This window comes from Electrona antarctica (assembly GCF_951216825.1).
Source record: "Electrona antarctica genome assembly, chromosome: 20".
Classification (NCBI taxonomy): Eukaryota; Metazoa; Chordata; class Actinopteri; order Myctophiformes; family Myctophidae; genus Electrona; species Electrona antarctica.
In genome coordinates, this window is record NC_136801.1 from 30,516,321 (window position 1) to 30,528,820 (window position 12,500).

Sequence of the window (12,500 nt, forward strand, 5' to 3'; positions counted from 1 at the left end):
GCAAGGTCCTGCCGCATGCACACATTTGTCATTGCTTGTGTGTGTGTGTGTGTGTGTGTGGGGGGGGGGGGGGGGGGGGTTGGGGGGTGTCAGCTGGCTTCACTGGGCTGCAGCTAGCCAGCACCATCACCACCACCGAGGGATGGAGGGAAGGTGGTAGGAGAGGAGAGGACAGAAAGGGGGGGGGGGGGTCATTACAGACTGGTAGACAAAGGAGAGAAATGTCAGGAGAGTCTCTTGTTCTCCATCTCTGTTGTTCATTCTCTCCTACATATGGTTGCTGTCGGGTAAAACCTTGTATCTCCATTATTTCCAATTTTTTCATAAATGAATCTGCTTACTTTGTCACACAAGAGTGTCGCACAGTAGTTTTTGCACAATGTTTTTTTAAATAATAAAAAAAGGAAAGCTTTTGGACATACAAGGTTTAACTGCTTATGTCCTATTCATACGTCGTCGTACAACAGTGTCTCAATAGAAATAGCAATAGCAGACATTCTAGATCGTCTATCTTTGCTATTTTCACCCTCCTCGCCCCCCACCCTCAAATCAATCATTGATACATTTTTATAATCTGTTAAATCGATTAGTTTGAGTAACTGTTACACCCCCTTCAAAGTGATGCTGTATGAGAATACGAACACCACAGGGAAAAGAAATATGTATCTCCTGAATATTTTATTCTTATGATCTTACAGATAGATGCCATGTCCGCTTTTAGCAGCCGTGGTGTTTGTTTACGATATCCTCGGTCGTTTGACGTTTTCTTTCTTTTTATTTGTTTTTTATTTTAATTTCTGACTGCATTTCTATGCCTTGAAATGACTTTATGAGTCACACTGGGGAGTCGCCACTTAAAGCTCCTAAGTGGCGATATAGAGAACGGCTCTCTCAACATTCAAGGTTACCCGACTGTTTTTCCTCCGCTCGAGTGTCATAAGTGTTGATGAAAGCAGTAGGTCGAAGACCAGAAGGACTCTGTGTGTTCAGCACCGCACACACACACACACTCGCTTGCGCCGCACGCACGCACGCGCTGCGCAAACATACATTTACATTGGATATGACAGTAATCAATGCTGATGTGCGAGGGGTTCTCTCCCTGCCTCATTGTAAATGTGTTTGCGAGCCTCTTGTCCGACAATCGCCTCGTCTCCTTTTTCGCAGGGATGTAATTTAGTTGCAAATTGACTGGAAGATGGAAGCAAACATTGAAAGTCGAAATTAGAAATGGTTTCATAATCACAAATGCGGGAGGCGGGCTCTGCCGGGGAAAATGTCAGGTGGTGTGACGCGGAGAGCGCCCATGCCCGACCCGGCTGACCAATATGGTTTCAGGGACCTGTCGTGCAAAATCTGACACAAGTGGACGCGCGTGCGCGCGCGCGCACACACACACACACACACACACACACACACACACACACACACACACACACACACACACACACACACACACACACCAGCTCTGCAGGGGCCATCACATGCAGCAGGAGACGAGATTACCTCGCTATTCTGAGCTGAGCTGCAGTGCAATTCTCGGATGTTCTTGGAAATTCACATTGTGCCCTTGTGTGTGTGTGGTGTGTGTGAGTGTGCCCCCCCCCCCCCCCCCCCCCCTTTTCTTTCTTCCGTCTGTCCTTCCTTTCTTCCCTCCCTCCCTCTCTCTGTCACTTTCCTTGACAGGCCAATATTTCAGGCTGCAGATATGGGGGATTACAAATAAAATAAGTGGAACGCCTACTTAATGCAACAGAATTAAAATGCATGAACGGGCCAGAGGAATTGATATGCGCCGAGTACAAACACGGACCACAGAATAATATGAAATACACCCCCCCCCCCCCTCCCCTCATGTATCACTGCTTTGATTTCCTCCTTTTTTTTTCTTCCCCCCATTTGTGCATCTAGCGTGAAGCGTTGACTCGCAAGAGTGAGGCTCGCATATTGCCTTGAGTGACCAGACGAGAGGGGGCAGAGTGTGGGTGCGTGTGTGTGTGGGGAGGGTGTTAGGGGCTAGAGAGAGAGAGACAGACTGAGAGGGAGGGAGGGAGGGAGAGAGAGGGAGAGAGAGAGAGGGAGGGAGGGAGAGAGAGACAGACAGAGAGGGAGGGAGGGAGGGAGGGAGAGAAGGAGGGCGGGAGAGAGAGAGAGAGACACACAGACAGACAGACAGACAGACGGAGGGAGAGAGCTGCTGTTGCTATGTGTTTGTGTTGTGCAGAGTGGCTAAATTGCAGTGGCAGAGCATAGCGGTGCTGCTCGGCTCGTATCTGAGGATGAGGCTAATGAAAGATTTATCAGTGGCTGCAGCATTTACTAAATACAACCAGAGGCTGATCTCTGTACGCATTGAGCCCCGCTGTTAACGTCTCACACACACACACGCACACACACACACACACACACACACACACACACACACACACACACACACACACACACACACACACACACACACACACACACACACACACACACACACACACACACACACACACATGTTCATGCTTCTTACTGCTACCGTACCACCAGCCGTGACCAAGCGGCGGAAATTTAGCATCCAGCGCAGACAGAGAGGGTTGTTTAGGCGGCTGGGGAAATGTATATGAACTAATGAAGTGTATAATATTACCATAACATTTAATGCATGTCGTGCTGTGATAATGAGACTGCCTTGAATTTTCCCTCTATTTTCACATGTCCTCGGGGCAAAAAAGGGAAAAAAAGAGCTCCGTTTTACACCAATGTGAAGAATACCAGTCCATGCTTCTGCCCCGTGTCTGGGATTGTCTAGGTGTCAAATAATTTCTCAAATCACCAACACCCCCCCCCCCCTCTCCACCCCCCCCCCCAAGTCTCACTGAATGCTAATTCGCCGGATGTGTTTACCATTACGTTGTGTGTGTGTGTGTGGGGGGGGGGGGGGGGGGGGTCTTTTGTAGTGTTTGTTTTTGTAGCCAGGTTTTGTCATGCACAGGGCCGCCATGTCAACGAGGGTGAATGCACATTCATAATTATGTCACATTTAAATAAATCAAATATCTCTTATTTTTTAACACTCGTGTAGATCATCCAGTATGTATGAACTATGGGACACTATAACATTGAGTCACGTCTCGCTGCTCTTTCTCTCTCTCTCTCTCTCTCTCTCTTCAAACACTCTGCATGGACCTAATGAGGTTGTTTTCCTCGGGCACTAACACTGTACCAATTTGTAAAAAATTAAAGAACATGGTAGAATAATGCTCAATTCTATTAACAAATCCCAGCATTTAAGCATGTGTTAGCTCGCGCTAAGGTCATACTGTGTGACCTTTCGCGTAACTTATCTTTCAGACAATCTTTCGCTGCTTCTATTTTTCCACAATGTCCATTTCACATAAATGTGCGCGCGTTTCAAACTGAATTCTGGGTGTCGCAGTTCCAACAGACCATAGACGGACACTGTAATGACGAGGGAGCTACCAGAGGTGTCGCAGAGTATGACTTTAATTTTCTCTCTCTCTCTCTCTCTCTCTCTCTCTCCTGCTAGGAGTGAATGCGCTGTCTAAAGATGGCCCTGGATCCAATACTATGACCAAACGCTCTCTTCTGCCAGACCAACAGATTGACAGCCCTCCCAAAAGGCCCAAGTCGGCTGAGGTGAAGACCTCTGCTAATGAGCAGGTAAAGGAGACCAAGAAAATACAAGAGCTGAATTATGTTACAGTGTCAGGTACTGATGGTGGAGAATGGTATGGCTAATTGCTTCATGAGGGCACACGCTTGATCCCCACTGGCTTTATTAGTTACAGCTGTTTCACCCAAGATCACTGATGAGACACCCCTGAGCAAGGCACGCACAGTATGTGATATTTAAATGCACAAATTGTAATTCTCCCTAACTGGGCACTTCCCCTAAATTGCCCAGTACAAATGTCTTGGTACAATTCACTGCGTGGGTGTAAATAAACTCAGATTTCAACATTTCACAGTGTACACAGTGTGTATATACACAGCTTACACCAAATACGTGGAATTAGTGGAAAAAAGCTTGGATTGAACGTGTCATAGATAGAAAAAAATAACTAACTAAGTGAAATGAAATGAAATGAAATGAAATGATTACTATATTTACCCAGGGTATCTGGGCTAAGCTCAAGAACTTGTTTCCAGCCAGGCCCTGCTCATAGAACACATTTCATCGTAGTGGTTGATGCCTTGTTCAAGGGCATTTCAGCGGTGGTAATTTTAACGTGTCGGACGGCTGATTCGAACTGGGAACCTTCCGGTATCTAGACCGCGCCGCTATCCGTTCGGCCACCGCTGCCACGAAAGACTAATTCTATAAGTCTATGAAAGGCTCACAGCAAGTGTCCAATCCATTAGAAATGACCGGCCGTACTGTTACCTGTGACATGCCAAGTCTGGTCAGATGGCAAAAACAGTGAAAGTCTTTAGAATTAGTGGCTTTAAGCTAAACGCCCAAAGTTCTAATGTCGGCGGGCACACCAAGCTAATGGCTAATGAGGCAGCTTCTCCTCCATAAGCACTAATGAAGTCCACTAATGAAGTCTGAGCCCTTTCCAGTCTGCAAAAAAGATGAGCTAATGGCAAAGAGGCTTATCAACAACCAGAACCAAGAAATGCTAAGCAAAGCATTTAGCTTTCGCTGGCGCCAGTGGATCCAGCGAAGGGGTTAAACTGCTCCCCAATCCTTGCCTTGCCCTGACAGAAGTCTTTAGCATCAGGCGTGCAGAGCGGCCGGCCGGCTAGCCTTTGTGTTCTTAAGTGGAAATACCTGCTCTAGCCTTAGGACTCCCCCCCAACCCATCTCCCCGCCTGTCTCCCCTTTTTGCATCTCTTTAAATTATATGTGTTTTTAAATTAGATTATGAAGTATTAGCTCGTCTGGGTTCTGGGGCCCTGCGTTGGAGGGGAAGGACTTAGTCATTTCAGAAATGGATTCTATTAAGACAGGTGGTGAGGAAGGCAGGCGGCCATGTTCAGAGTACTCCCTGTAATGAGGGCAAGGCGGTGCCTGGGCGGGTGCACACCTTTGTCATCTCTTAATCTACTGATTAGAAATCCTAGCCAATCATGGTCCCTACTTATAAAATTGCATGAGTTGAGGGACTTAAGTGAATTACATGAACACAGGGTTGATCTACGTTTTGTGTCTGGATGGTGGGGTGGTTGGGGCATGGGTGGAGGATGAGGTGATTGGGTAGTTAAATGTGGGGTCTCCAATAAAGTAAAATAAAGGCCCCTGGAAAAAATTCCATTCAATTCCACAGATTTGTCGTAAGTTTTCCAACCCTATAACGGGCGAGGGAGACGCATTGCTTGTATCCGCCTGCCTGCCTGCCTGCCTTACGATCTAGTCGTGTTTATTCCTCGCCATTAATGTCACCGTTAATATAATCGTCACTGTCGGGGCAGAAACCCATCCAAAAAATTACTTTTCAGGAAATGGAAAAACATAACCTGTGTTCCTGTGGATCCAATGTAGTTATTATTTTATTTCACAAGCTCTTGTTAATACCTTTCATTGGTTGAAATATTTATAAAACCCATATACACACACTCTCTCCCCAGGTGCAGCAGTGCCCTTACTGCAACTACAGCAGTAAAGACGCCAACCGCATGCAGCTGCACGTGATGTCCCAGCATTCCATGCAGCCGGTGATCCGCTGCCCGCTGTGTCAGGACGTCCTGAGCAACAAGATCCACCTGCAGTTGCATCTCACCCACCTCCACAGCGTGGCACCCGACTGTGTGGAGAAACTCATACTCACTGTGAGTGGAAGCCTCAGCATCAAGATCATTGTGTGTGTGTGTGACTGTGTGCGTGTGTGTGTTTGTGCCCATTCTGGGCGGGAACCCCTTTTGGGGTTCTGTACAGTATGTAGAGTATTCAAAAATGAAATAATATGAAAAATAATAATGCTGCTATATAAATATTTGAAGTTTTTGAGTGGTGTAAACCACTCCTACAACTGGCTTTGTTAGTTTACGTGTCTGTTCGTACCAAAAAATGTAAACCACTCCTAAAACTGGCTTTGTTAGTTTACGTGTCTGTTCGTACCAAAAAATGAGCATGGTTGCTATGGTCACCCAGTTCACACGGGTGTGATTTCATTACGTCAGACATTACGTCAGACCACAGTTGATCAGTCTATATAAGACCTTACACCACTCAGTTCACACGGGTGTGATTTTTCAAATTAGGTCAGGATTTAGAAGGCGTTTTTAGAATCGGCCTCAGTCCAAAATGGGATAATATTGGGCTCTTATTGGGAAATTTACGAAATGTATGTGTGCCATTAATCCTCCTGAATCACTGCATTTTTTTTCTTAGGCTTTATAAAAGTTTTTTTTCGTTTTGTCTTTGTCCTTTTGAGAAGTGCATGTTGAAATGAAAAATGGAAGTCATTTTGTTAGTGGTGGTGTCCAGTCTTCCCTCCGGTCTGCTGTCTAGCTCAGGGCGAGGGCCAGACATTGAACAGTCCCATAAAGCATTTCCCATGCAGTGATCCCGCTCCACTCCCTCAGGGGAACCGTCATAAACGTGACAGTTGTCGTCCTCTGAGAGGAGCCAAGTCCGCTCTTCAAAAATGAGCCGGCGACATAGAAAGTGGAAAAGTAGAACAGCTCCTCAAATGTGTTTTGGCTCAGAGAGACGTACCTGTCCGGCGTTATTCATCTTAAGCACATTTTGATGATCATTCTGACTTTCTTTTGCCTTTGATAGGTTGTTGGACCTGACACGATGACACCAAATAATGTAACGCATCCATCGCCCGGGCCAGACAAATCCCTGTCTCTGATGGACCCGTCTGCTGCTCTGTCTGAGGGCTCTGCAAAGATCCAAGGTGAGGACAACGCATTGTCTGCAACCCAACCCAGTCTACTTATTCCAATTCCATTGGAAATGCAAAGCATTTTTCTAAGGCAAATCAATCAATCAAAAAGTATTGAAATGTGAGATGGATATATTTAAACCTTAAATTAATTCAGAAATGTTGGTGCTAATGAATCCTGAATGCTGATTATATAGCTCATTTGAATAACATATTCATAATAATAATGTATTTATAATAGACACAATATAAAAACGATCAACTATCCACATTAAAATCTCACTCCCAAACATTCTAGGGCTTTCTGTAGCTTTAGTATTATTCTCGTTAACTAGCCTATGCCTATGAAGTGGGTCCTCGAGTGGTACAGAAGTAAAGTTCCTTCCTACCACCGTGGAGACTCCGAGGTTCCAATCCAAAACTTGATGATCGAATTTGTACTGAAAATAGATTTGATAGTATATAATAATGTCAAGGTCACGTGATGTTTTTCTTTCACCTTCTCTTTGGCTTGTATTGACTTCTATTTTCTATTGTTGTTTTAGGAAACAGCTCAAAGGACGAACTGAACACTCGAGACCAGAACGATTTGGACCTTCATGCTGAAGAACTCAAACCCCCCAGGGAGGCATCGGAAGCCCCAGACTGGAAGAGGGCGGGTGGTCTCGGACACGACCGCAAATCCCCCGACGCCCTGCAGGACCCTGTGAGCGAGCTCCAGAGGCTCCAGCAGCAGCAGCAGCTCTCCGTCTCCGACCGGCACGTCTACAAGTACCGCTGCAACCACTGTAGCCTGGCCTTCAAGACCATGCAAAAGCTTCAGATACATTCCCAGTACCACGCCATCAGAGCGGCCACCATGTGCAGCCTCTGCCAGCGCAGCTTCAGGACATTCCTGGCCCTCAGGAAGCACCTGGAGAATGGCCACCCGGAGCTGTCGGAGGCCGAAGTGCAGCAGCTCATCGGGAGCCTGCCGCTGAACGGAGACATCACCGAGAGCGAAGCCAGGGCCTTGGAGGAAGCTCAGGCCTTTGAACACGACTTGGACAAAGACGACGAAATGGACCAGGAGGAGAAACCGAGTCCCACGGGAAGCGACAGCAGTTCACTGCTGGACGACATGGGAGCGGAGCCAAAACGGACCCTTCCCTTCAGAAAGGGGCCCAACTTCACCATGGAGAAATTCCTGGACCCTTCTCGTCCTTACAAGTGCACGGTGTGCAAGGAGTCTTTCACCCAGAAGAACATTCTCCTAGTCCACTACAACTCCGTCTCCCATCTACACAAGCTGAAGAAGGTACTCCAAGAGGCCTCGAGCCCAGTTCCCCAAGACACAAGCAACAGTGTTGACAACAAACCGTTCAAATGCAACACTTGCAACGTCGCCTACAGCCAAAGCTCTACACTGGAGATTCACATGAGGTCCGTGCTCCACCAGACCAAAGCCAGAACAGCCAAAACTGAAATGAGCAGCAGTAGTAGTAGTAGTAGCAGCGGGATCAGTGGTCCAGTGCCAGCAAAGAGCCCAGCCCCATCTGCACAAGGGAACAGCAACAACTTGGACACTGCTAGAAGTGGAACGCCCTCCACTAACAAAGAAAACACTGTGGAAGCCAAAGACGGTAACAGCAGCAACAGCAACAATACAAAGCAAAACGTCGCTACTGACCATGCAACAGCGCTGACAAGTGTCAGCCACCTATCGGCACAGTCCCAAGCCCAGCTGCAGATGCAGCTTCAACATGAGCTCCAGCAGCAGGCTGCGTTCTTCCAGCCGCAGTTCCTCAACCCGGCTTTCTTCCCCCATTTCGGCATGACCCCGGAGGCACTACTGCAATTCCAGCAGCCCCAGTTCCTTTTCCCCTTCTACATACCGGGGGCAGAGTTCAACCTCAGCCCAGAGATGGCTTTGCACTCTGCAGCGGCTTTTGGAATGCCCGGCCTCACCGGGTCTTTCCTGGAAGACCTTAAACAACAGATGCAACAGCAGCATCAGATGCAGCAAGTTCAGGCGCAGCAACAGGCTCAGCAGCAGCAGCAACAGCAGCAGCAACAACAGCAGCAGCAGCAACAGCAACAACAGCAGCAACAGCAGCAGCAACAACAACAGCAAGCGTCCCAGTTGCAGCATCAGCAACAGAAAAACCAGCTATCACAGACCCATAAACCCAAAATTGAGCCTAGCTCTGTATTTGTCTCTGAGATACAAATGTCCCGGGAGGCTGAGGACCACTTGGAGAAACAGGAGAACAGAGCCAAGATGGAGAATGGAGTCGACGGACTATGTGATGGCGGAAAAGACAGCAAAGACAAGAAGTCAAAGTTCTCAGAGCCACTCATTCCTCCTCCACGCATTGTTTCAGGAGCTCGAGGCAACGCAGCCAAGGCTCTCTTGGAGAACTTTGGATTTGAGCTGGTCATTCAGTACAATGAAAACAGACAGAAAAACCAGAGGAAGAACAAAGATGGAGTTGAGCAAGTCGACATAAAAACAGATAAGCTTGAATGTGGAATGTGCGGAAAGCTCTTCTCCAATATGCTCATTCTCAAAAGTCACCAGGAGCATGTGCACAGCCAGTTCTTCCCATACGTGGAACTGGAGAAGTTTGCCCAGCAGTACAGGGAGGCCTATGACAAACTGTACCCCATAAACCCTGCATCACCTGAGACCCCACCGCCGCCCCCTCCACCTCCTCCACCACCTCCGCCTCCCGCTCCAGCCCCTTTGACAGCTACTCCACCTCCTTCTACATCCATGACCAAACCACAACCCCCACAGGCCCCACCACCACCTGTCCCCGTTTCAAACCAGACTCCTCACCAGACTCCTCAACAGACTCCTCACCAGACTCCTCACCAGACTCCTCACCAGACACCACCCCAGCCCCAGCCACCTCCACCCCCACCTCCACCCCCTCCGCCTGCCCCTCCTGCACCCCCACAAATGTCGCTCTCTGTCCCCATGGATCTCCAAATGTTTTCTCCTCTGATGATGCAGCAGGGCCAGCTGATGGGGCAGCATCATGGACTGACCCATCAGCTGGCCCTCCAGTTGCCCACTATGGACTCCCTCTCTTCAGACCTCACGCAGCTCTGCCAGCAGCAGCTCGGCCTCGACCCAAACTTCCTCCGCCAGTCCCAGTTCAAGCGCCCGCGCACTCGCATCACTGACGACCAACTGAAGATCCTTCGGGCCCATTTCGATATCAATAACTCCCCTAACGAGGATCAGATTCAAGACATGTCCGAGAAGTCTGGCCTGCCCCAGAAAGTCATCAAGCACTGGTTCCGTAACACCCTTTTCAAAGAGCGGCAGCGAAGCAAAGACTCCCCTTACAATTTTAGCATCCCTCCCATTACTACTTTGGAAGATATACGAATTGAGACGCAGTATAACACACTTGAATACTACAGAACTGATGCTACTATGAACAAGAGGTCCTCTAGGACCAGATTCACTGATTACCAGCTAAGGGTACTTCAAGACTTCTTCGACACCAATGCCTACCCGAAAGATGATGAGATTGAGCAGCTCTCTACCGTGCTCAACCTCCCGACCAGAGTCATTGTGGTGTGGTTCCAGAATGCCCGGCAGAAAGCCAGGAAGAGCTATGAGAACCAGGCAGATTCAAAAGACTGCGAGAAGAAGGAGCTGACGAATGAACGCTACATCAGAACCAGCAACATGCAGTACCAGTGTAAAAAGTGCAACATTGTGTTCCCGCGCATCTTTGACCTTATCACTCACCAGAAGAAGCTATGTTATAAGGATGAGGATGAGGAAGGAATGGAGGAGATGACCTCTGAAGAATTTCTAGACACTGGTGAGCAAAGCCACTACCACACTATGTCCAGCCAGGCAACCCCAGAACCTCCCAAGCAAACCCACGTAACAGCCAGTAGTTCTGGCTCAAGCTCTCCTCTGATGCCTTCTCCTCTGCCCAGCGTGGGTAAGGCCTCGCCCAAGCCTGAGATTCCCCCTGAAATTAAACCTAAACTGACTGAAACTGCCCCATCGCCAGTTATCAAGTCATTGCCAGACCCTAGACCGTCAAAGGCCTCCACTCCTCAGCCCCCACCACAAAAACCTCCCCAGTCACAAATGTCAAGACCACATTCACAGCCACAGTCGGCTGCAGTGCCCTCAAGCCCCCTCTCACTGGCCCTTTCCTCGCTCACAAACAACCTTCCTCACCAGATGCTTCAGTACCAGTGTGACCAATGCAAGATTGCCTTCCCTACTGTGGAACTGTGGCAGGAGCACCAGCACATGCATTTCCTGGCTGCCCAAAACCAGTTCCTTCATTCACAGTTCCTGGAACGGCCCCTTGATATGCCCTATATGATATTTGACCCCAACAATCCCCTCATGGCTAGCCAGCTGCTGTCTGGAGCGCTCTCCCAAATGCCTGGTCAGAGCAGCTCAGGTCTGGCCTCAGCCCCAAGCACTGGGGCAATGAAGAGGAAACTTGACGACAAAGAGGAAAGCTCTGCTGATAAAGATGGCACAATCAGTAGTGAAGAGCAACACAGAGACAAACGCTTGAGAACCACCATCACACCAGAACAACTGGAGATTCTCTATGACAAATACCTACTGGACTCAAACCCCACGCGGAAGATGCTGGACCACATTGCACGAGAGGTCGGCCTGAAAAAGAGAGTTGTCCAGGTTTGGTTCCAGAACACTCGTGCAAGAGAGAGAAAGGGCCAGTTCCGTGCTATTGGGGCCTCTCAGTCCCACAAGAAATGTCCCTTTTGCAGAGCACTATTCAAGGCAAAATCTGCTCTTGATAGCCACATACGGTCTAGACACTGGCATGAGGCAAAACAGGCAGGCTTCAGTTTGCCACCAAGCCCAATAATGGGCCAAGACAATGACAGAGGTGAAAGCCCAAATAAATATAATTTCTTTGAGTTCCCACATCTGCCTACTAAGACTGAGCCAATGGAATATGAGCTGCCAACTGCATCCTCAACACCAATGAAACCATCCGAGGCGCAGTTAAAAAACTTCTTCAGCCCTTCATCCGTGAAAGCAGAAAACTGTGATGAAACTGAAGGGGCGAACATGAATTCTGCAGAGGCCTGTCCTTATGACTTCAAGTTGGACTTTGATGAGACATCATCGATCAACACAGCCATAAGCGATGCTACGACTGGAGACGAGGGCAACAACAATGAGGTCGAGAGCCTCACTGCCAATGGAGGGGACAAACTGGATAGCAAGTGCAACCCAGCCCCAGGTTCTGATGGGGGGGATGACAGGCTCCAGTTCAGCATGGTGAGCCCTGCCCTCAGCTTCTCTGGAAAAGACTATGACACTTATTATAGCTACAGAGATGAAGAGTATGACGAAAGCTATGATATGAGTGAATCTTCAAGCCTGGCCGACCCAAGCTCACCTAGTCCCTTCGGAGCGGGAAACCCCTTCAGCAAGTCTGGGAAATCCAGCAGTGGTGGGGATAGGCCGGGCCACAAACGTTTCAGGACTCAGATGAGTAACGTGCAACTGAAAGTCCTCAAGGCTTGCTTCAGTGACTACCGCACCCCAACAATGCAAGAATGTGAGATGCTGGGCAATGAGATTGGACTTCCTAAGCGCGTGGTCCAGGTGTGGTTCCAGAACGCCCGTGCTAAAGAAAAGAAATTCAA

The 12,500-nt window shown here is 48.5% G+C and overlaps 1 protein-coding gene across 1 annotated transcript in view; it reads left to right on the plus strand.

Annotated features, from left to right (window-relative positions):
• Window positions 1-12,500, plus strand: part of zfhx4 (zinc finger homeobox 4) — a 98,973-nt gene that overhangs the window by 80,991 nt on the left and 5,482 nt on the right. Inside the window, exons 8-11 of the mRNA XM_079489826.1 lie at window positions 3,536-3,669; window positions 5,581-5,781; window positions 6,737-6,857; window positions 7,391-12,500. The exon at window positions 7,391-12,500 is cut by the window's right edge and continues 425 nt beyond it. Coding sequence (XP_079345952.1) covers window positions 3,536-3,669; window positions 5,581-5,781; window positions 6,737-6,857; window positions 7,391-12,500 — 5,566 coding nt within the window. The remainder of the gene's footprint in view (window positions 1-3,535; window positions 3,670-5,580; window positions 5,782-6,736; window positions 6,858-7,390) is intronic.